Source organism: Mauremys mutica, chromosome 5 (genome assembly GCF_020497125.1).
Source record: "Mauremys mutica isolate MM-2020 ecotype Southern chromosome 5, ASM2049712v1, whole genome shotgun sequence".
Lineage (NCBI taxonomy): Eukaryota > Metazoa > Chordata > Testudines > Geoemydidae > Mauremys > Mauremys mutica.
The window spans coordinates 56,282,544-56,305,591 of record NC_059076.1 but is presented as its reverse complement, the minus strand read 5'-3'; the positions used below and the strand labels follow the sequence as shown (position 1 = coordinate 56,305,591).

At 43.3% G+C, this 23,048-nt stretch overlaps 1 protein-coding gene across 1 annotated transcript in view; it reads left to right on the top strand.

The window, feature by feature from the left end:
- Positions 1 to 23,048, top strand: part of TBC1D9 (TBC1 domain family member 9) — a 77,053-nt gene that overhangs the window by 14,512 nt on the left and 39,493 nt on the right. The window contains exons 2-6 of the mRNA XM_045019598.1: positions 3,445 to 3,555; positions 15,619 to 15,737; positions 18,081 to 18,309; positions 19,366 to 19,627; positions 20,590 to 20,797. Coding sequence (XP_044875533.1) covers positions 3,445 to 3,555; positions 15,619 to 15,737; positions 18,081 to 18,309; positions 19,366 to 19,627; positions 20,590 to 20,797 — 929 coding nt within the window. The remainder of the gene's footprint in view (positions 1 to 3,444; positions 3,556 to 15,618; positions 15,738 to 18,080; positions 18,310 to 19,365; positions 19,628 to 20,589; positions 20,798 to 23,048) is intronic.

Genomic DNA, 23,048 nt, shown 5'->3' with positions numbered 1-23,048 from the left:
TTTTCTAAGTGTCTGACACACTCCCTGTTCCCCCAAAACTTTCCCTGGGAACACAGATTCAAACCTCTTGAATCTCACCAGAGAGAGAGAGAGAAACCGCCAGTTCCCCTCCCCCCCTTCCCTCTCTCCAGCCTGCTCCGGAGAGATACACACCGAGTCAAATCCTTGACTCAACACAAAGAGAGACTCACCTCCCCCTTCCCGTCCCTTGAAAATGCAAACAAGAGAAGAATCAATCAAGTTCTAAAAAGAAAAGATTTTATTAAAGAAAGGAAAAAAAAGTACACTCTCTCTGTATTACCAGGATGCAAAAATATAGGGTCTAACTTATAAAAACTGGAGAGACTTCCCCCTCCCTCCTCCTCAGCATAATCAGTAACAGCAACAGAAATAAAGAATTTCCTTCAGCAAACACACAATTGCAAATGTAGAAATCAAATTATAAGACTAATTCGCCTTTCTAATACTCACTATACTGGATAGTAGGAAATACTCCAGGAGAACTTGGAGACATGTCTGGCCTCTCTTAGATCCAAAGAGAGCACACAGAGCAAAACAAGGAACACAGACAAAGCCTTCCCTCCACAGAGATTTGAAATTATCCTGTCCCTTGATTGGTCCTCTGGTCAGGTGTTTCTCAGGTACTGCTTGTTTAACCCTTTACAGGTAAAAGAGACCTTAACCCTTAACTATCTGTTTATGACAGTGTCCAATGAGGCAAACTTGTCCAGTTAATGTCGAGTATCTCTTGTTTAATAGAGAGTATCTCTTGTTTTCTATTCAGCTTCTATTATAGGCATACATCCGTGTAGCACTGCCTGCCAAAGTTCTGGTAACATATCCAGGTCTGTCTTCAGCATGATAATTGAGACTCCTTAGACACAAAAGGTGGCTGATGGACATTAATGCAACGGGAGGAGGAGATTACCTCCCAACCAATCTGATCCAGGAAGAACTATAAATGAGTTTGTTTGAAATACATCAAATGAAAGCCTCCTAATTGCTCTAGGTTGACTGTTGGTGGGATAATTCCAATGTTAATTGACATTTGGACTTAAAAGCAACTCGAAAGGGGAAACGATCGGTTTGTGCTCCTTGTATCTTTCTGATGTTTAAAAAGAGCCCGAAAGGATGCTTTGTCCTTGCCATAAACATACAGCTAAGGGTAGCATAAAATCCCTTTTTACCCTATAAAGGGTTAATTCCTCTTTTACCTGTAAAGGGTTAAGAAGCTCAGATAACCGGGGGAGGGGGGGCGCACCTGACCAAAAGGACCACTAAGCAGAGAAGATACTTTCAAATCTGTGGGGGAAGGTTTTTTTAATGTGTGTCTCTCAGAGCCAGCCAGGAAAGAGGGCAGGGGAAAATGAATCTCCCTAAGCTATATCTGAACTAAGCATCTAGTGTTGCAGAAATAGTAAGTAATAGCAGAAAAGAAATGCGTTAGATTACCTTTTATTTTAGCTTGTGAATTTTCCCTGTGCTAAGAGGGAGGTTTATCCCTGTTTTTGTAACTTTCAAGTTTTGCCTAGAGGGGAAATCCTCTGGTTTTTTTTGAGTCTTTTGTTATTCTGTAAAGTACTTACCATCCTGATTTTTACAGAGGTGATTATTTTACCTTTTCTTTAATTAAAATTCTTCTTTTAAGAACCCAATTGATGTTTCATTGTTCTTAAGGGTTTGGGTTTGTGCTCACCTGTACCAATTGGTGAGGATATTATTCTCAAGCCTCCCCAGGAAAGGGGATCTAGGGGCTTGGGGGGATATTTGGGGAAGGTAGGGCTCCAAGTGGCCCTCCCTGAATGTTTGTTTAAATCACTTGGCGGTGGCAGCAATACTAAGGCAAGGAAGGAATTTGTGCCTAAGCTGGTAAAAATAAGTTTAGGGGGTCTTTTGTGCGGGTCGCCACATCTGTACCCCATAGTTCAGAGTGGGGAAGGAACCCTGACAGTCCCAAAAAAGAGGAAGGGTGAGGAAAGGGTTCTTTTCTTTTTTTCATATTAGAAATTCCGGTTTTGTCTACCAGGAAAGACAGCACAATGGAGAAGTAGTACAATTATGACATTACAAAACTGAAAATGAGCAACTGAAAAGGGGAAGAGAATGTTAGTCAATGCGTTCAAATGTTGGGGCTTTTTTTTTGTTTTTGTTTTGACTCGTTTAATTACAGTATCTAATGAATACCTGGAGAAAGGATGCCATTGATAAAGGTACATTTCCCTTCTTTGGCTACAATGCAAGAGCGCTCACAATAGTACTCCTTTGAGACAACCTCTCCTCTGTCCTCAAAACATCTAGCAAAACCAGGTGAAATCCAACTTGTGGAGAATGGGGAAATCTTCCATGTCTTCTTTATACGTAATCAAGAATATAAAAAACATCCCTCCATTTGTTGTTTGTGTTTGCTTTTGTTTTTCCTTTACAGAATATCTTCTTAAAACCCCTGGTTTAGAAGATCTTTAGCTACCCTAAAGGCAAGGAGACATCCAGTAGAACTTGATACACGGCTGTTAATGTCTCTTCAATGGTTTCCTTGACATGTCCATAGATTCTTAGTTATTCTCCTCTTTGCTGCTGAAAAGACTTTGACTGTATGGGTATGTCTAATACTGCAATTAGACACTGGCCTGTGCTGGCTGATGGGGGCTCATGGGGCTTGGGCTAAGGGATTGTTTAATTGCGGTGTAGACATTCAGGCTCAGGCTGCTGTCTGTTTTTGGGATCCCCTTACCTTGTAAGGTCCTAGGCCTGAGCCCATGCCTGAACATCTACACCACAGTTATATAGCCCCTAAGTATAGTCATGGCCAAGCTTGTTTTCAACAGCCATTCCAGAGACTGTAGTAGATGACTTGTGCTGGAAATCTTTGGATTATTCTTTTCCTACCTAAAATTCCAAATTTGAACTTTTGTGGGGTGTTCAGTGTATCTTAAGGAAATGCCTAAAGAATGTGAACTGAGAAGCTACAACTAAATAACAAACTACAAAACCAGTTTCTCCTCCCTTGGTTTTCACACCTCAGCTGCTAGAAGAGGGCCTCATCCTCCCTGATTGAACTAACCTCGTTATCTCTAGCCTGCTGCTTGCTTGCATATATATACCTGCCCCTGGAAATTTCCACTACATGCATCCGACGAAGTGGGTATTCACCCACGAAAGCTCATGATCCAAAACATCTGTTAGTCTATACGGTGTCACAGGACTCTTTGCTGCAGCTAAATAACAGTTTTAAAATGTGCTTTTTTTTTTAAAAGAAAAAGACTTTTATCCTTCTTTAGCATATTTTCTTTTTTTAAACTAGTATCAACTCATATGTAAAAGCTGAAATCTATTTTGATTATAAATCTTTTACCTGTTGGCAAAAATGATCTGTCATGTAATAATTTAATATGCAACAGATAATCTAGCAGGCCACATTCACCAACAGAATTTCCTGTTCCACAGGTCTCCTAGTGGGTACTCTTGATGTTGTGCTGGACTCCAGTGCTAGGGTAGCACCATACCGAATCCTCTACCAGGCGCCAGACTCCTTGGTTTACTGGACTATTGCCTGTGGTAAGAACAAATGCACTGAAACAGAATGATTTTGGTGGTGGTGGGGCATGTGCCATGTAACAAATGGAATGTCACTGCTATCTAAGTGCAGTCATTTTGTGATACTTTATCAATCAACTGGAACTGAAAGTCTGTTGATGGAGGAAGTACTTACGAAATCAGCAAGCCACATAATGTATGTGCATGAAGCACTGTTAAATAGATGTGCTAACTTTTAAGCATTTTTTATGTTGGATTTTTCAAAATTTAGGACCTACCGCAAAACATTTCTTCTGTCATTAGAGTTTTTGATGAGATTGCTATTTTATTATATATCTAGGATTTTCAGCAGGAATAACATTTTGTAAACATAATTCTAAGGCCTGCAGTGTGAAATACGAAGCAGCAAATAAATTGTGAATCTGTTTGACCACACCTGATTATAATAGTAGCATCTGAATATAGAGCACATTTCTATAATTCAGTAATGGCATTACTAATCCTATAATACTGCATACTGGTTACTAGATCGCAATTTGAGAGGGAAGTTTGCCGTCTGGTGACATGTTCGGGGCTTGTCTACACTTGAAATGCTACAGTGGCACAGCTGCACTGCTGTAGCGCTTCAGTGTAGACACTATGTATGCTGATAGGAGGGTTTCTATCATTGGCATAGGTAATCCATGTCTGGGAGAGGCAGTAGGTAGGTTGATGGAAGAATTTTTCAGTTAACCTAGTGCTGTCTGCGCTGGGGGTTAGGTGAGTTTAATTACCGCGCGATGTGGGTTTTTCACACGTCTGACTGATGTCGTTAAGCTGACTTAATTTTCTAGTGTAGACCAGGCCTTAATATGGTAAGAAGTATCCTTAACCATTGCTGATGATGTTTCTTAAATCAGCCCTTGTTTAATGACCACACCTAGACTTTTCTGGCTGTCTCTGAATAGTCTCTATCAAAAACTGAGGCCTTGGCTATACTTGCGAGTTACAGTGCAATAAAGGATCCCCGGGTGCACTAGCTCACTATCCGTTCACAGTGGCAAGGCACGTAGAGCGCTCTGACTTCACGACTACAGCGCTGCTGGTACTCCATCTCGGCGAGTGGAATAACATTTGCTGCACCCCTACTGGAGTGCCACGGCGCCAGTGTGGATGCCCTGGTCTGTTAATGCGCTCTGATCGGCCTCCAGAACTGTCCCACAATGCCTGTGCTAGCCACTCTGGTCATCACTTTGAACTCTACTGCCCTGCCTTCAAGTGACCAACCATCAGACCCACCCTTTAAATTCTCTAGGAATTTTGAAAAATCCCATCCTGTTTGCTCAGCCACGCATGGAGTGCTCTTAGCGAATCTTTCCAGGTGACCATGCCTCCACGCTCCAGGCGAGCCTTAGTATGGAGCAATGGCAAGGTGCTGGACCTCATCAGTGTTTGGGGGGAGGAAGCTGTCCAGTCCCAGCTGCACTCCAGTTGTAGGAATTACGATACCTTTGGGCAGATATCAAGTGACATGATGGAAAGGGGCCATGACCGGGACGCAGTGCAGTGCACTGCAGGATTAAAGTGAAGGAGCTGTGGAATGCCTACCACAAAGCAAACCACCGCTCCGGTGCTGCCCCCACGACCTGCCATTTCTACAAAGAGCTGGACGTGATACTTGGGGGCGACCCCATCTCCACTCCGGGGACCACCATGGACACTTCAGAGCCCAGTGCAACAAAGACACCCCAGAATCCCTAGATGCATGCAGCCAGGAGCTGCTCTCAAGCCAGGAGGAAGGTAGCCGGTGCTTGAGGAAGATCAAACACCAGAGGAGGTTCCCCGGTAAGCGGGTTTTATTTTGGGAAGGAGGTTATTCGGTGCGGGCTCTTGGGGCGAGGAGGGTTAGGGCTGCATGCATGCCTAAATGCAGAATAGGGTGTTGATGTGCACTCTCACATCGCGGTAATCGGCCTCAGTGATCTCTTCAAAGGTCTCATACAGAACTTGGGCAATGTGCTTGTGCAGGTTTCTCGGGAGAGCCACTGTGATCCTTGTCCCAGTCAGGCTAACTTGTCCACGCCACTGTGCTGTGGGGGTGGCGGGGGGGACCATTGCTGCACACGGGCAAGCTGCATATGGGCCAGGGCAGAAGCCGCATTGCAGTAGAAGACCCTCCCTTGCTTCCCAGGTCACCCTCAGCAGCGAGATCTTCCAGGATGAACTCCTATGGAAATGTGGGGACAGTGTTCAGTATAGGAGCCCCCTGCTGCTGTCGGCTCTCCCGAAGGCACAGAAACCCAGAGGACAGTACAGCCGTGAAACAATCAGTCACACTTGACCCTGTGCTTACTCACCATTTTGGGGCTCCCGTGGGTTATGTGCACTCGCTTTGGGACGGGCAAATTATGCTATTGTGTAGACTGTGCTTGCCCTTAAGTATGGGTGAATCATTGCTCTGTCTGGTATGAACAATGCTGCCTCTGTTAAGTGTTGCATTTTGCCTTTACAGATACAACCTTGAGATCTCAGCTGTCCGTGTTATCACCAGCTGAAAGACTCCAAAGACTCAGAAAGAGGCCACGTAGAAGCAAGGAAGACATGTTGCATGAAGTAATGCAGCATTCAAGTAATGAAAATCAAAAAGTGCAGGAGTGGCAGGAGAGTGAAAGGAGGGTCCGCCAGCAGAATGCGGATCGCCGGTACCAAAGCATGGAGTAGCTGCTAAGCATCATGGAGCGCCAAGCAAACTCGATACAGGCACTCATAGCAATGCAGGTGGATCACTACCAACTCCCCCCCCCAGAGCCCTTGTCCCAAAACTCTTTCCCTTGTGCCCTCATGTCACCTCCTACCCACTTCCCCCAGCATCTGGGTTCTTTCTGCCACCAGCTGCCTCCAACACATGTAGCTTCACCACGCAGCCCTGAAAACTACGACCCTTACCCACTGCACTCAACCCCCATCACCATCCAGTATAGCCATCCTGAAGTGCAGCACTCGCTGTGCAGCACTGCAGACAGGACATACGCAAATCTCTGATTCTACCGTTCCCCACCCCAACCCTCTTGCCTTTTCTGTTTCCCAAGCAGTTGTGCCTCTTTTCAGTAAATGAATTTTCTTTTCAATAAATGGATTTTTTGGCTTTGAAAACATTCTTTATTATTGCATAAAGTAAAGGATACCCAAGCCCAGGAAAGAAACAGGCACAGGTCAATGTAGCAAACACAGATGCCTACTAGCTTTGGAACCACTGCACTTCACTCCTGTACAGGGCACCAGACATTACTGATGGCTTTCAGCCTCAAATTGCTCCCTCAAGGCATCCCTAATCCTTGCAGCCCCTCTAATAGCCCTGTTCTCTGGCTGTTCAAATTCAGCCTCCAGGTGTTGAACCTCCGAGGTCCATGCCTGAGTGAAGCTTTCACCCTTCCCTTCACAAATGTTACAGCACACGGATATAACTGCAGGCATGCTGTCATCAGCCAGGTCCAGCTTCCCATACAGAGAGCACTAGCGACCCTTTAAACGACCAAAAGCACACTCCACGGTCATTCTGCACCAGCTCAGCCTGTTGTTGAACCACTCCTTGCTGCTGTAAAGGGTCCCTGTGTAGGGTTTCATGAGCCACAGCATTAAGGGGTAGGCGGGGTCTGCAAGGATCACAATGGGCATTTTGACTTCCCCTACGGTGATCTTCTGGTCTGGGAAAAAAAGTCCCGGCTTGCAGCTTCCTGAACAGGGCATGCATGCGTCATGCACCTTTTCAGGCCAGCCTGTGTTAATGTCCATAAAACACCCACGCTGATCCACATGCACCTGGAGAAACATCGAGAAATACCCCTTTCGATTAACGTACTCGGAGGCTACGTGGGGAGATGCCAGAATTGGAATATGCGTGCCATCTATCACCCTCCGCAGTTAGGGAAACTCATTTGTGCAAAGCCAGCTACAACATCATGCACGTTAACCAGAGTAATGACCACTTTAGTTGCAAAATTGACTGGGAAAGCTCTGGACATATTCAATAAGAAGTCTATTGATGATGCTTCAAACTATGGTAAATTTAAGGAACTGGTTTTGAAACAGTTTCAGATTACACCTGAAACCTACTGGACTAAATTCAAGAGTCTTAAGAGGGGATTTGGATTGAGTAATGTGGTTTATGTAAATGAAAGGAGAGATTTGTTAGACAAGTGGGTGAGGGGAAAAAGGTGTTACAAGCTTGGAAGAAATGTGTACTTTAATTACTCAGGAACAGTTCCTGAATATGTGCAGTGATGATGTAAAACAGTATTTATGGGACGAAAAGGTGAATGCAGTGGAGGAATTAGCTTAGTTTGCAGACTCTTACGAACAGTCACAAACTGCAATTAAATATAAACCACTGGCAGAGGGGTACAGGGTTGGTGGAAAGCAGAATCACCATTTTACCCCTGGGAAAAAGGAGGCTGGGCATTCACCTCCCCATTCCCTTGTTACTCATCCCAAATCTCCTGTACAAGTAGAGGAGCCCAAAAGGTGCTATCATTGTAAGTCCACTGAGCACCTGAGGAATAAATGTCCTTGGTTGAGTGGGAACAGACAGCAGGTAACACATGAAGCTGCTGCTTCTCAGTGCACAGGGGTATCCCAGGCTGCTGGCTCTTCCCGCACAGGATTTGTAAAGGTTGCTTCTACACAACCAAGCAGTGAGCATATGTATGCTGTTAAACTTTATGGCAAAGTGCTCCAAGGATGGAGAGAGACTGGTGTAGAAATTTCTGTGGTCAGTAGGGACCTAATCCATGAGAAGGATGTGTTACCAGGGAAAATGGCAGAATTAGAATTGGGAGGTTACAAAGTCCTTGCACCTTTTAGCTAAAGAACACATGGAAACTGGTGATTTGCAGGCTGAACTGAAAGTTGTAGCAGTGGCACACAATTTTGCACCATTTCTACTGGGGAGTGATTTCTTTGATGTGGCAGAATCTATCCCAGGGTTTGTTAGCAGCAAGATGGAATCTTGTGCTAAAACCCCCAAAGGGGAGGCTGAAGTCATATGTGCTGGAGGGGGAATAGGAGAGTGTCTCTTTAATTCCTTTGTAGCAGTGAAAAATGAAGCTTTGGGAGCAGGGATGGTCGTAACCAGTTCCTGTAGCCCCGGGGCTCAAGGCAGGTCCCTGCGGGAAGGGCTGGATAAAGCCAGCTCCTGTCCTATAATCATCTCCCTGGTGGGAATGTTCCACCTTGTAACAGGGAGGCCGTCCCAGATGCTGACTGCAAGGAAGTTGCAGGTCAGCAGGGGACAGGTCTTGCCCTTGGGTGCGCAGAGACATGTATCCTGGAGATGAAAGTTGGGATTCTGGTGACTGCTGCGGTGAGAACAGACCCCAAGGACTCTGTAGCTGGAAGCAAGCCTAACCTGAGTGAAAGGGGAGGGAGGGATTTTGCTGGCCAGTGAATGGTCTGTCGTAGCTGTGAGCCCTCAGCTGGACCAGGGTCACCTCCCTTTTGGGGGACACAGGAGTCTCTGCCTCAGAGGGAAGTCCAGATGGAAAGTGAGGGGGGACAGGAGAGCCTGCTCACCTTTTGTAGGGAGGTTTTTCCCCAGGAGGAGGGTGAAGAATCTGCATCTGAAATGCCATACCCCTCACCTGTGAATCAGGTTTTAAGGGAAGACTGGGGATCAGGTCTCCTGGAAGGAAGGAGTCCAGGCTATGAAAGAAGCTTATTGGAACATCTGAGTGTGAGATTTTATCTGTAATCAGTTTCTTAATGTATTAGGCGTAGACTTGTATGTTCTGTTATGTTTTGTTTTGTTTTGCTTGGTAACTTACTTTGTTCTGTCTGTTATTACTTGGAACCACTTAAATCCTACTTTTTTTACTTAATAAAATCACTTTGCTTATTAATTAACCCATAGTAAGTAATTAATACCTGGGGGAGCAAACAGTGTGTATATCACTGTCAGTGTTATAGAGGGTGGACAATTTATGAGTTTACCCTGTATAAGCTTTATACAGAGTAAAATGGATTTATTTAGGGTTTGAATCCCATTGGGAGCTGGGTGTCTGGATGCTAGAGCCAGAAGCTCTTGCTAAGCTGTTTTCAGTTAAGTCTGCAGCTTTGGGGATGTGGGTCAGACCCTGGGTCTGTGTTGCAGCAGATTAGTGTAACTGGCTCAACAAGGCAGGGTTCTGAAGGCCCAAACTGGCAGAGAAAACTAGCTCAGGTAATTTCAGCACATCAGGTGACAGTCCCAAGGGGGTCTTTGTGACTGAACCCGTCATACATGGCATAAAGGATTTTGCAGTGTTTAGCTGTGTAACTCCATCTCTCATTGCACAGTTGTTCTTTACTGTTCTCTTACAAGCGTGCCACTGATTATTTGGCACTTGTACTCTCCCATTTTTACTGAAACTCATTATAGCCTCATTTGCCTTCCATAATGCATTAATCCTTGGCTCCCATGAATAGTTTTACAGAGTTGTGGAAATCACATGTTTGGTTCCTGGCTTACTTATTCATCAGCATAACATTTTCACAGGTGGGGAGAAACCCAATGATCTTGTCTACAATCACATGCTAGCTGGTTATGTTTGAAGCTGTTTAGCTCTGTAATGGGGGCTTGTTAACATGGATTCATATAATGCAACTTTCTGTAAAATCACTTTTTCTTATCTGAAACTGACTGAGGGTCAGAGTCCTCTGTTGAACAGGCTCAAAACAGATGTTGTTGGTAATTTTGCTAGAGAAGCTTAAAGCACGTTAATTGCAGAATAACAGTGCTCACGTGGGGAGTTATGCCAGAGTAACGGTAGTGGTATAACTATGCGGGTATAGTTCTGCTAGTAAATTTCCTCATGCATGAAAACTCTCAAACTGTTACAGAGTATGTTTGCACTTCAAAAACAAAACAAAGTCTCAGAGCCCCGGTATACAGACTCAGGCTTACTCTGCAGTGCTAAAAATAATAGTGTAGATGTTCCCTGCCCAAGCTCCAGCCTGACCAGGAACAGCTACATTGATATTCTTAGCGCCATAGCATGAGCCCGAATCTTTAGACCTGGGCTGTGAGACTCACTGCCGCAGGCTGCTGCTTTTTTCTTTTTTCTTTTTGCAGTATGTACAGACCCATGGAAATGTCACTTTTTATTTTCAAGTGTATAGTTCTTTCTTGTATCCTCACCCTTCCCCTTATATCCCAGTCAGTCATACTTTGCAAACAGTTCTGATGTTGAAGATGTGACAGAATTCATTAGCATATCAAGCATACTGACTGAGATTATATCCACATTTCAGCCATGTAATGTGTGATCAAGTGTACCACCTTGGGGAGGGAAAGTGTGATTGATAGTCTCTGTTCTATGCACAGTAGCTATTGTCCCCTTTATCTTCTAACATCCTCTCTCTTCCCTGTTGCCTCATTCTGTATAAAAAGTTGCACTGGTTTTATTTTAAGTGTTTGTCTTGACTAGGATTTAAAGGTGTGTTGGAATGTGTTACCTTAAAGTCTAGTGTATACAAGGAAGTGCATACTTTAACATATGCTAAGCTGGTCCAAAGCTTGTCCATGGCACAAAAAGTCATGGTTTTAATATGTGATCGCTAATATGTTTTAAAACCAAGTGTAGAATAAGATTTTCTAGCCCAGTGGTCACCAACCCATAGATCATGATCGACTGGTCGATCCTGGAGCATCCGCCAGTCAATCATGATCTCCAGCCACTAAAAGTTCGGGGGACTAAGGCAGGCTTCCTGCCTGTCCTGGACCTGTGTCGCTTCCGGAAGCAGCCAGCATGCCCCCACAACCCCCACAGCTCCCATTGGCCGGGAACCGGGAACTGTGGCCAATAGGAGCTGTGGGGGGCAGTGGTGCAGTGCTTCCAGGGAGGAGCAGCAAGCCCCCTGCCCTGACCCCCCTCCCAGAGCCAGCACCCCAACACTGTACCCCAGCCTGGAGCCCTCTCCTGGACCCAAACTCCCTCCCAGAGCTTGAACCCCTCACCCCTCCTGCACCCCAACCCCTGCCCCAGGCTCAGTCCCACGCTCCAAACCCCTTGGCCCCAGCCCAGTGAAGGTGAGTGAGGGTGGGGGGAGAACAAGTGACAGAGGGAGAAGGGATGGAGTGAGCGGGGAGAGGCTTCGGGGAGAGGGGAGGGTAGATTCTGGCTTGCACCTAAATTCAAAAAGTGATCTTGTGCATTAAAAGGTTGGAGACCTCTGTTCTAGACCAGTGGTTTTCAAACTTTTTTTCTCGTGACCCAGTTGAAGAAAATTGTTGATGCCTGCGACCCAGTGGAGCTGGGGATGAGGGGTTTGGGGTGCAGGAGGGGCTGAAGGTTGGGGTGAGGACTGTGGGGTGGGGCTGGGGATGAGGGGCTTGGGGTGCAGGAGGGGGCTCTGGGTTTGGGGGGCTCAGGGCTGGGGATTGGGGTGCAAGAAGGTGTCAGGGCTGGGGATTCAGGCTCTGGGGTGGGGCCAGGGATGAGGGGTTTGGGGTACAGGAAGGGGCTGGGGCAGGGGATTGGGGCACAGGGTTGGGACGTGGACTTACCTCCAGCAGCTCCCGGTCAATGGTGCAGTGGGGTTACTCAGGCAGGCTTCCTGCCTGTCCTGGCACTGCGAACCGCGCTGCACCGTGGAAGCAGCCAGCAGCAGGTCTGGCTCCTAGAAGGAGGCACACGGCTCTCGCCCGCAGGCACCACCCCCTAACCCCCAGCTCCCATTGGCCGGCCCCGTGGCCCCCCTGCTTAGGAGCTGGACCTGCTGCTGGCTGCTTCCGGGGCGCAGCACAGTGTCAGAACAGGTAGGGACTAGCCTGCCTTTGATGGGCAGCACCGCCGACCGGACTTTTAATGGCCTGGTCGGTGGTGCTAACCAGAGCTGCCGTGACCCAGTGCCTTAAATTGGGCCACCCAGTACTGGGTCGTGACCTGCAATTTGAAAACCACTGATCTAGACTATGATAAAAGCTGTGTTGTTAGCACATTCTGCTCATTAATTCTGCCCAACATCAAATATTCTATTCAACGTCAAATGTGAATTGTGGGTGGATTAACTGACCCATCTCACTAGGTAAACAATTTGAGCTACGAGATTAGGATAGTGTCTCTCTTATGATCTCGTCTGCCCATGTTTGAGTTTACTGACAGGTGGCACTTTCATGAGAATCTTTTTCATTTGTTTCTCTTACGCTCCTTGCGGAGACCTATTCAAGAACTCAGAAGATGGGAGGCAATTAAACGCCCATAATTATATTGAAATGGTTATTGAGGTTGGTGGGGTTGCTATTTATTTTGCTTTAATTTCTCATACAGAGTTGTGGCACACCAGTTAATGTTTTGAGGAGTAAAGCATGAGATATCGGCAACAAAGTAATGTAAAAATGAGATGGAAGGGTGTGTGAGGTGAGGATTTGGTAGGAAACTCTCTACAGAAGCAATGAAAATAACCTGAAATCTGATGAGCCACAAATGAGAAATAGTTGACTTAGGACCCATCTACACAATACACACCAAAGGGATGTGAATTCTAATGCACACCAACATATTGTGCTAACTGGCTCAAGTAGACCCTGCTGGCATGCCATAAAAGTTCCCAAGTGCATGTTAACGCAAGCTAGGGAACTTTTTAGTTCTTCCCAGCAGGGTCTACATGGGTCAGTTAGTGCACAACACAGTTAGTGCCCATCCATTCAAAACCCACACTTACTTTAGGAATATTTCCAATTTTTATCAACCTGGAAGATAGCACAGCATTAATTGCCTTGCAGTCCTCTGACTGCTGCGTCCATTGTGGATTTGCCTACCTCTAACTGATTAACAACAAATCTAGTACAGTCTGGGGTTGCCAGCTTCCACAGGGCAATAGCAACATGCTTCTCGAGCATGATTGGCTCGCTCATCTGGATGCTCTGCTTCAGGAGTGGGGCTTTCCTCATGTGAAAGTTCTGGACCTACTGCTGGTCATCCAATGTTGCCATCTCATTGTGGTCACACCAGTGGGTGCTTGTAGTTCAGATCCAGAAGCAGAAAGCTGTGATCTTCCGTGAGAGAAACATGCTTGGTCCCTACCTCCGTCCCCCCCATGGTCTCTTTCTCTTGTTGTGCTTCTGCTGGTAAACCATCGGCTTCACCTTGCACAGGCCAAAAGCAGTCTCTAAGGTTATGTAGACTGCAATGTAAGCTCAGGATTTGAACTCAGGCTCAAAATGAACCCCACCTCCATCTACAAACAAATCACAGTAACCCAGGGATCGGTCACAGGACTCCACAGGGGTGGCGGGTCTGATTCTGAGTAAACCGGGACCCAGGATTCAAGCTCTAATGCTATGCAGTGTAGACACCGCCACATTGGACTCATGCTCTGGGAGTTTGCCAAAAGTATTCCATAATCTTGTGGGCTGATTTCCTTTGTCCTCTGGACAGTCAAGCTTTCCCACATTGCACCACGAACAATGAGCCAGAACAGCCACATTTTGGGAAGGTGCTAGGGAGTCTGGGATATGGGTAGTTGGACTCAGAGCCGCATAATGCAGTGTAGACACTAGAATCCCAGAGTGGGACCAGGGTTCAACAATTCCTAACCTGGGGTTACAAATGAGTGGGGATGCTCAAGTCCTATGTTAACAAACCCAGGATCTGCTAACTCATATTCTGCTAACCCTGGGTTTACATTGCAGTGTAGGCCTACCCTGAGATACCCACTACCGTCCCTCGGCAGCAGCTTCTTCAGAGGCACAAAAAAGAAACATCCATAAAAAATAGCATCTGTCTGTTATTAGACTGAGCAGGATTGATGCCTTTGCATATAACAGCACACCACCATACCATCTTGGGTCTTGCCAGGATGAGAATTACCAGGGTTTAGACCATTTCCTCTCATAATCCCTAGAGCGAGGAGACAACTTGCCCCACAACACCTGTGAATAGGAGTATAGAGTGATGCAGTGAGCTGTGGTGCTATGAATCTCTGTATTTATGCCCAAATAGCTGTATTGCTTATCACAGCCAGATAGAGCTCCAGTGTGGATGGGGGCATGACAGCAGCATGCTTATGACAATGTGTTATCATGGTGTTGTAGGTTAGGCTACCCATGATTGCCTAAGCCATTGTCTGTATAAAAATCCTGCCATTCCTGTGCAGGCATCTTGGTGCCTAAAACTAGTACTCATGGATTTATTCCTGCCTTCCATATCAGGACAGAGAGACCTTGACAGCACAAGCATCACTATTCCTGAAAATACTGTATAACAGCCAAAAACAGTTCTAGCTAGAGACAGTAAAAGTGATGTTTAGTGGAAGCTTACAGCAGAGAAAACAGAAGTAAAATGTTCATATTCAATGCCTGATCTATGAAAAGTTCCTTCATTCTAGCCCTGTATTCATTTACAGAATGTATGTGTATGTGTTTCTCCATGGCAAAAATCTTGTTTGACTCCCTCCTGGCTCCCTAGAAACCAAGCCCAATATTGTCTCTCTCTGCTTTCACTTTAAAAGTGACAGCCTTACAAAAGATGTGCTTCCCATTAGAGTGCTGTCAAAATTCATATTCTTTTGATGAAGATATTCTCCCATCTGAAGTTTGGAAAATTTCTTTCTTTTATGGTCTGAGATACAATTGACAAATTTCATTGATTGCCTGTTTCAAACATGATTTTGATCTTGAAGTTTGGTAACTGTATCCTATGTTAGGATTTACCTCAGTCAAGAACTATTTGTATAATGTACAATTATCTTTTGGTTTGTGCTCCTAACAAATGCAGTCACCACCGTCTGTAATTAGACCTCATTAGCATGTCATTTACAATTCCACAAACACATTAGGGTCCTTATGTTTAGGATTTTGAATGTAGTATTCTTCATTGATCTTTAAACTAAGTACTGATACAGAAAAGTTTTAAAATAACCCATGTGGGTTCTGCTTAACACAGGATGATCTTGGGAGTTGCCACCAATCATTAGTAGTGAAATTGAGGGTTAGGGGAGAATTTTTCAATTTACTGAGGTTATGACATTTGTTTCATTGTGTGAAAGAATTTGTTTAAATGTTCGTTTTTGGAAATCATGATGAACAAATTTTAGACATCAGAGAATTATTTACTTTGTTCTTTTGTGCAGGTTGTTCAAGGAAGGAAATCACTGAACACTGGGAATGGCTTGAACAGAATCTGTTGCAAACTCTTTCAGTCTTTGAAAATGAAAATGATATAAACACATTTGTCAGAGGAAAAATACAGGTAGCATATTATATATATGTAGAAACTGTTGTTGATTATAGATGTCACTGTAGAACTGTAATGTCTCATCGCATCTCATCCCGTGATCTATACACCACTGTGTTCCTTGAAAGGGAAGCAACATTCCGAATGATATTGTACAAGTGCATATCTAGATTAGGGGAAATTGCTGGAGCATAAATATCTATATCACCTGTAATCAAAATAATTATATGTGGGTGTCCCCACTTCATCTATCCTCTCCTCTGGTTCTAATTCAACATCTAAAGTAGATTGAAGAAAAAAATGTTTTGGCTGGTTTTAGGTCCAAAAAATTTCTGTGTTTCACTCATGCCTTGATATTTAAAAAATGTGTTATGAATATTTGAAAAGAAATGTACTGGTTTATTAACGCTGCTGACCTATAGAACATTAAACACTTAAAACAACTGATAATTCTGTCTCTGTCTAGAAGGAATAATGTTTGTCTCTTATTACATACAGAAACTTAGAAAAATAACATACTGAAATATAGGTGCTGGTTACCACTGTAGTTATTGCCGCACAGAATCTCACTTCTAAGCAAAATATTTATACTTGTACATAAACTGTGTGTAGATGAAGCCTGTTGGCTCCATCTGATTCCATTCTTTAACCTCTCATGTAATAATTACACCTCTTAAAAACCCAGCAGCGTTTCAGTAAATTTCAGTAGCAGATCAGAAATAAATACAATAGACCCCTTTTATAAATAGTTCAAACCTGTAGCATTAAAATACCTATTTCCATGAGACAGCTATTGTGTCAAATACAGCTTTATTAAGAAGAGTGTTACTACTTAAACTGCTGCATAACTGAATGTTTGCACAACAAATGCTCCACCACCCCCACTATGCTCCCCAAAGTAGTCTATACTAACCTGAAGGGATGAAATCACTTTCCCTTTTAACTTAAAGTTAAAAGGGGTATGTTATAGATTATTAGTTTTTTTTCCCCATGTTGTAATAGTTCAGTTAGTAAACAAGAAATGTTCTATGCTTTCAGTTACCAAGTACTAGTCTTTCATTTAACACCTATTTTTTGTCACTAAGAAAGTAGCAGTGGTGGGGTTTCTGACTGATTTGTTTTTATTTAGAATAAAACTCCTCTGCTCTAATGAAAGTCCATTCCTATTTACTCAAACAATATTTGTGCCTGGAATGGGATGGGGAAGAGGACATGGGTGTCCTATCAAGTGTGTTGGGGGTATTTGAGGTAGATTTAGTGGCTTAAAACAAGATAATTGGAAAGCACTTTCAGGGCTGCCATTAGCCTGTTCTCAACCAGTGGATAGCTCTACCAGCATCTGAATTGCGCTCTTCATTATGTTTTTGATCCCCTCACCACACCGTGAATGAATAGCATGTGGTGTTTCCCATATTCTGTTGGGATAATCAAAAGAAGACCAGGTGTTTTCTTGGAGATAACCATACCTCTTGCCTTGCTTCTTGTTTTGAAAGTAGAACACTATAGGAAAACAAAATGTTGTTGTTTGTATTATCATAGCATCTAGGAGCCCTAGTCATGGACCTGGACCTCATCGTGCTAGGTGCTATACACAGGGGCGGCCCCAGGCACCAGCGCAGCAAGTGCGTGCCTGGGGCGGCATGCAGTGGGGGGTGGCGTGCCGGTCGCTGTGAGGGCAGCAATCAGGTAGCCTTTGGTGGCATGCCTGCGGGAGGTCTGCCAGTCCCGCAGCTTTGGCAGCGGGTACGCCGAAGGTGCAGGACCGGCAGATCACGTGCAGAAACGCCGCCAAATCCGCCTGACTGCCATGCTTGGGGCAGCAAAAAACAGAGCCGCCCCTGGCTGTACAAACAAGAATAGAAAGACAATCCCTGCCCCAAAAAGCTTACAATCAAAGTAACATTTGTCTCTTTTACCTAGTCTCTCTGCGCTCACTAGAATTGGTTGACATTTTTCCAAAATTCGGTTTTTCTACAATTTTTCACCAAAATTTGGTGGAAGAAATGACGATGCAATATTTGTGAACTTTTTTTGACAAGTTGCAGTGACTCCTCCTAACCTCTTTACTAGTGTAATAGTGGGGGTATTGCTATTGAGAAATGGCGTGTGCTTGATGAGTTATCTGGGACATAAGCAAGGATAAGAGGTAAAGTCATCAGAAAGTCTGGCTTGTAGGATGGAAAATAACTGGATGAGCAGAAGGTGGGTAGTACATTCTGAAAAGTTAGGGGTTAGGGAAACTGACTTCTCTGATAACAGAGTAACTGGTTATGGCATTTAAACTCAAAGTGTAATGTCTAATAAAGGTATCAAATACCTTTTGGTGGCGAACATCCTTCATGTTTTCTTCCTCTTCAGGGCATTATCGCAGAGTATAACAAAATCAATGGTATCAAAGAGGATGATGACACAGAAAAGTTTAAGGAAGCCATAGTGAAGTTCCACAAGCTGTTTGGGATGCCAGAGGAAGAGAAACTGGTGAACTACTACTCCTGTAGTTATTGGAAGGGGAAGGTCCCTCGTCAGGGCTGGATGTACCTCAGCATTAACCACCTTTGCTTTTATTCCTTTCTCATGGGAAGAGAAGGTATGTTTTTAACAATGGCAGGTCAGTCTGGTCATCTGAGGATGGATAGGAAATCTGCTGCAATTTATTATTGTTAATTTATTAGACACTGACAGAGTGCTGTGTCCTGTGCAAAAATTTAAATAAATATAATCCCTACTCTAGGGAGCTAACTTTCTGGACCACACCAGTGGTGTAGTTCAGGTACACAGAGAATTCAGCATTGTTGAGATACTTCTGTGATTTATGAATATATAAAAATCATATACATAGTGGAATCTGTGGGATCGGGTGAAGAGCCTCATGATAAATTGCATCCACCCTGTGCCTTTGACTGCTTCACTAGCACTCTGCCCACAAATACATATCCATCATAGCTTATTACAACAAATGTCATTTTTACCTCATATGTAATCCTAAAATAAAGCAGTCTAACCATTGAAACTGAATGATTGACAAACAGTTGCTTCCATGGAAAGAGATGCTGTCTACATGCAGACTTATATGAATATCACTAAGGTCTTTTTATAAATTGACTCTATTTATTTTTGTTACCATTATTGGTACCCTGAATCGTCATTAAAGTAAGGCCTTTCACAAACTTTTTGAAAATCGTGATTCTGTGGATGTTAGAGGCAGTGCAGTAGGCAGCCCATTTGGTGTGCCCAGATTGCATTTGCTGACCTCATAGTGGGGCAGAGGGAGATCAGAGTCTGGGCAGACATCTTGGCAAAGAAAGAGGTAAATATGGCCTTCATGCTCCCTCACTATGATGGTGCACGTGTCTGTGTGTAATATTTCGTATATAAATAAATTACACTGAAACATAACTACTTTAGGTAACAAGGAGGCCAAATTTATCTTTTTTGCTTTGCCAAGTTGGCTGCTCTGCTTGTGCTGTTCTTCCACTTTGCCAATGGGTAAGAAATCCAATCTGAATTCATTATATGACACACAAAATATCAAATTGGTGAACTAATGCCCTCTCTCTCACACATAAAAGGAAAAATGCTTTTGTTTGCCAACCATTTTCATGATTCATTCTTGTGCTGAATCTTTTCTGTTTTCTTTGTTCAGCAAAGTTAGTGATCCGCTGGGTTGATATCACTCAGCTTGAGAAGAATGCTACGCTGCTTTTTCCTGACATGATCAAAGTGAGCACAAGGTCAAGTGAACACTACTTTTCGGTATTCCTCAATATCAATGAGACATTCAAATTAATGGAGCAGCTTGCCAACATAGCTATGAGACAGCTCTTGGATAACGAAGGATTTGAACAAGACAAGTCATTACCAAAACTGAAAAAGAAATCCCCCAAAAAAGTATCTGCACTGAAACGGTAGGTAACACTGACTTCTAATCGTTAGGACCTCATATACCCTTTTACTTCCAAATTTTGTCTAGAAGTTTTCTGATAATATCCCAATGTTTTTAATTCAAGATGCAGTATTGTTTTGCAGTGGTAGTGAGAGATGGCGAGTAACTTAAACATCATTGTTTGGTCTGCCATTGAAGATGGGTATGGAAAAATCTGCCTAGGGCATGTTACCAAAATAAAAATAGAACACTTGAGCCAGATTCTCTTATACGTTGAGTACCATTTAAAAGGCTATGACAATTTAAAGGGGCCTTACAATGCATACCCACTTTCAGGCCCTTTTACTTTGCCAGTGCCATGTAAAGGGGACTTAACGTAAATGTGAATCAGGCCCATTTGTGTGTATTTAGTCCTATAACTGGCAAAAAGATGTAACTATAGTTAGTTGGTCCTATGGAGAACTTATTGCGTGTAACTCTGTTGCATCTTACAATAAAACAGAGCCAAAAGAAAAGTCAAAAGTGCCAAGTACAATACAGAAAGTATTTCTCTCTCTCTCTACTGGTATTATTGCACGGTAGCTGAATTGCTTCTTAATTATTTTTATATTTTGAATATATTATATATATTTTTACATTTTGAATATATTTTAGTTGCATTACTTTTGTTACATTTGAGGTGTATTGTATCACTCTAATTTTTTTTAAAAAGCTACTCCTTAGTGTTAAACAGTGGTAGAATATATGTAGCACATTAGAAAGACCTACTATGATCTATAGACTATTAAGAAATTCCAACGCTGTACCAGTACCAAGATATTAATAAAGCTGTCTCATAGAAATGTTTCCTAATGATTTTTTTCACATTTGTGTACAGCTACATAAATTAATGGGTTCCAAATATATATTTACTATGTGACCTAGAAAGACATGTCTGAAATGTATTTTTATGTAATATTGTGTATCTTAAAACACTGTCTTTAGCGATCTTGATGCTAGAGCCAAGAGTGAGAGATACCGTGCACTATTCCGACTTCCCAAAGATGAGAAATTAGATGGACACACAGATTGCACCTTGTGGACTCCATTTAATAAAATGCACATTTTGGGTCAGATGTTTGTTTCTACAAATTACATCTGCTTTACTAGTAAAGAGGAGAACTTATGTAGCCTCATTATCCCCCTTCGAGAGGTGAGTGTCAATTCTGAATATCTACAGTAAATTGTTTTACTTGTCTACTTTTAAGATGGATCCTAGCATAAATTTTCATTATGCTGGGAAGCTGTTTAATCCCTTTGTCCTGTTGTCACATCACAGCAGTGTGGTCAGCAAAGTAGCATCAGTTCAGTAACAACTTTAGTTTTATGCTCACACTACTATGATTCACAGGGACGCTTTCCCTCTTCTTCCTTCCAGCCCTCAGGATTCCTCTATTTTCCCTGGTTTATATTCTCTATACTCAAGGGCCACATTATGTTTTTTTCCCTTCCAGCCAAGTGGGGGATTAAACTTCTTTAGAGGTGACCAAGGGCACATATTTCAATAAAAATATTGTCAAATGGTAAGATTTGAATGTCAGTTTTAAACAGAAATGCTTAATAGCATCCTGGGCCAGCCTGGCCAATTTTAAACAAATGGTAACACAGTGAATTGCTTCTTATAAAGGATAGCATCAGTTGGTATTTTTTGGGGGTGGGGTGGGGTTCATATATGTGACATTAATCAATTTTTTGTTAGTTTCCTATTTGCATAATTGCTGCACTGTCTTTTAGTTTTAAATATGGTAGCCTGCAATTTGAAATCTACATTAAGGCATTTGTTTTTAAAATAAACTGCTACAGAATACTCCTGATTGATAGATGCAACCTTTATATTTTAATATGGACTTAAAATTATCCTAATAATAAAAGTAATTTAACCATATTGTAATTAAAAATTCTGTGTAACTGTGTTGTGATGGGGAGAAAACTGTATGACTTGCATGCCGTTTGGGATGTGGAAGTTTGTTTAAAATGGTGACTTAATTTGGAAGTAAGAGTGTAACTTGCTGTATAGCCAGGGCAGGCTGGCCCAGGATGCCTGGAATGCTGAACGCATCCTGGCCCATATGAGAAATGACCTATATTTTTGCCTAATCTGAAAAACTACTGATTATTTTAAGGTACTATTTTTCTCAAATCACTAAGGCTTTGGCTACACTTGCATTTCAAAGCGCTGCCGCGGCAGCGCTTTGAAGCGCTAAGTGTAATCAAAGCACCAGCGCTGGGAGAAAACTCTCCCAGCGCTGTCCGTACTCCACTTCCCTGTGGGGAATAACGGACAGCGCTGGGGCTTTGACTACACTGGCGCTTTGTAGCGCCGCAATTTGCAGCGCTGCAGAGGGTGTGTTTTCACACCCTGCTGCAGCGCTGCAAATTTGTAAGTGTAGCCAAGCCCTGAGAAAAAAACAAATGCTATTCCACTGGAAACTTCAAAATCCAGCTTCTCAGTGGTGTGTAGTAGTGTTTTTAAATCCTGGTGGTTCACAATCAGACCTTAAATTCACAGTGCTCTGTTCACAGAGAATTCGAGAGGAGCAATGAACTGTGCCAATGAAGTTAAGTGGAGAAAATACCTTGGGGGTGTGGGTATGAAATCCACATACCTTTGTGAAGCACTGTAGTTTCTTTTGGATGTGGAACTGGCAGCTGTTTCTGATAGCAGCAGCTGTGGCTGCACTATAAGCATTGGATTCAGATGGCCTCTCAGAGGAATCAGCTGAGGGAATACATATTAACTATTTACAGTTTTGTGTAAACTGTTGAGGTTTATTGTTCAGTAATTACGACACTGAAAACAATAATAAATTAGGTGTTTCCAGCACTTTAAGAGCCTGATCTAAAGCCCTTTGAAGTTAGTGGGAGACTTTCTATTGACTTCATGTGGCTTTGGATCAGGCCCTAAGTTCCAGCCTTTTGTGACTTACTAGAGCAAAGAAACACCTTTGCAGATAGGCACAAAGGCATTCAGGCCCAGTAACCTTTAGAAGCATGTGTCCTATAGCAGTGGTCAGAAAGTCTAATTTTCATTTCCTGAGTGTACCACTCACTCCTGTCAGCAGCCACATCCTCAAAGACCAGTGCTTTAGGCGAGAATGAGCCTGCACTTGGAGAGGGGAATAGGTGGGTATCTGCTGGCATTAAGAAGGAAGCATGTCTGTGTGGTTTCTGCTGATGCTACAGCATCCTGGCTATAACACATCCAGTCTAGCACTGTGTTTATCTGGGCTTCCTCTGTGTTGAATGCCCTCAGGCAGCTCTTTAAGTGGAACGGAAAAGTAATACAGGAATATTTCTCTTTAGTTAACTTAAATATATTGTTAATGAGGCTCTTTTGCATTAATAAAGAGCTGGTTTATAGTTCACTGGAAAACAGAAGGAAGTTGGATGGGGAGGAGAATGAG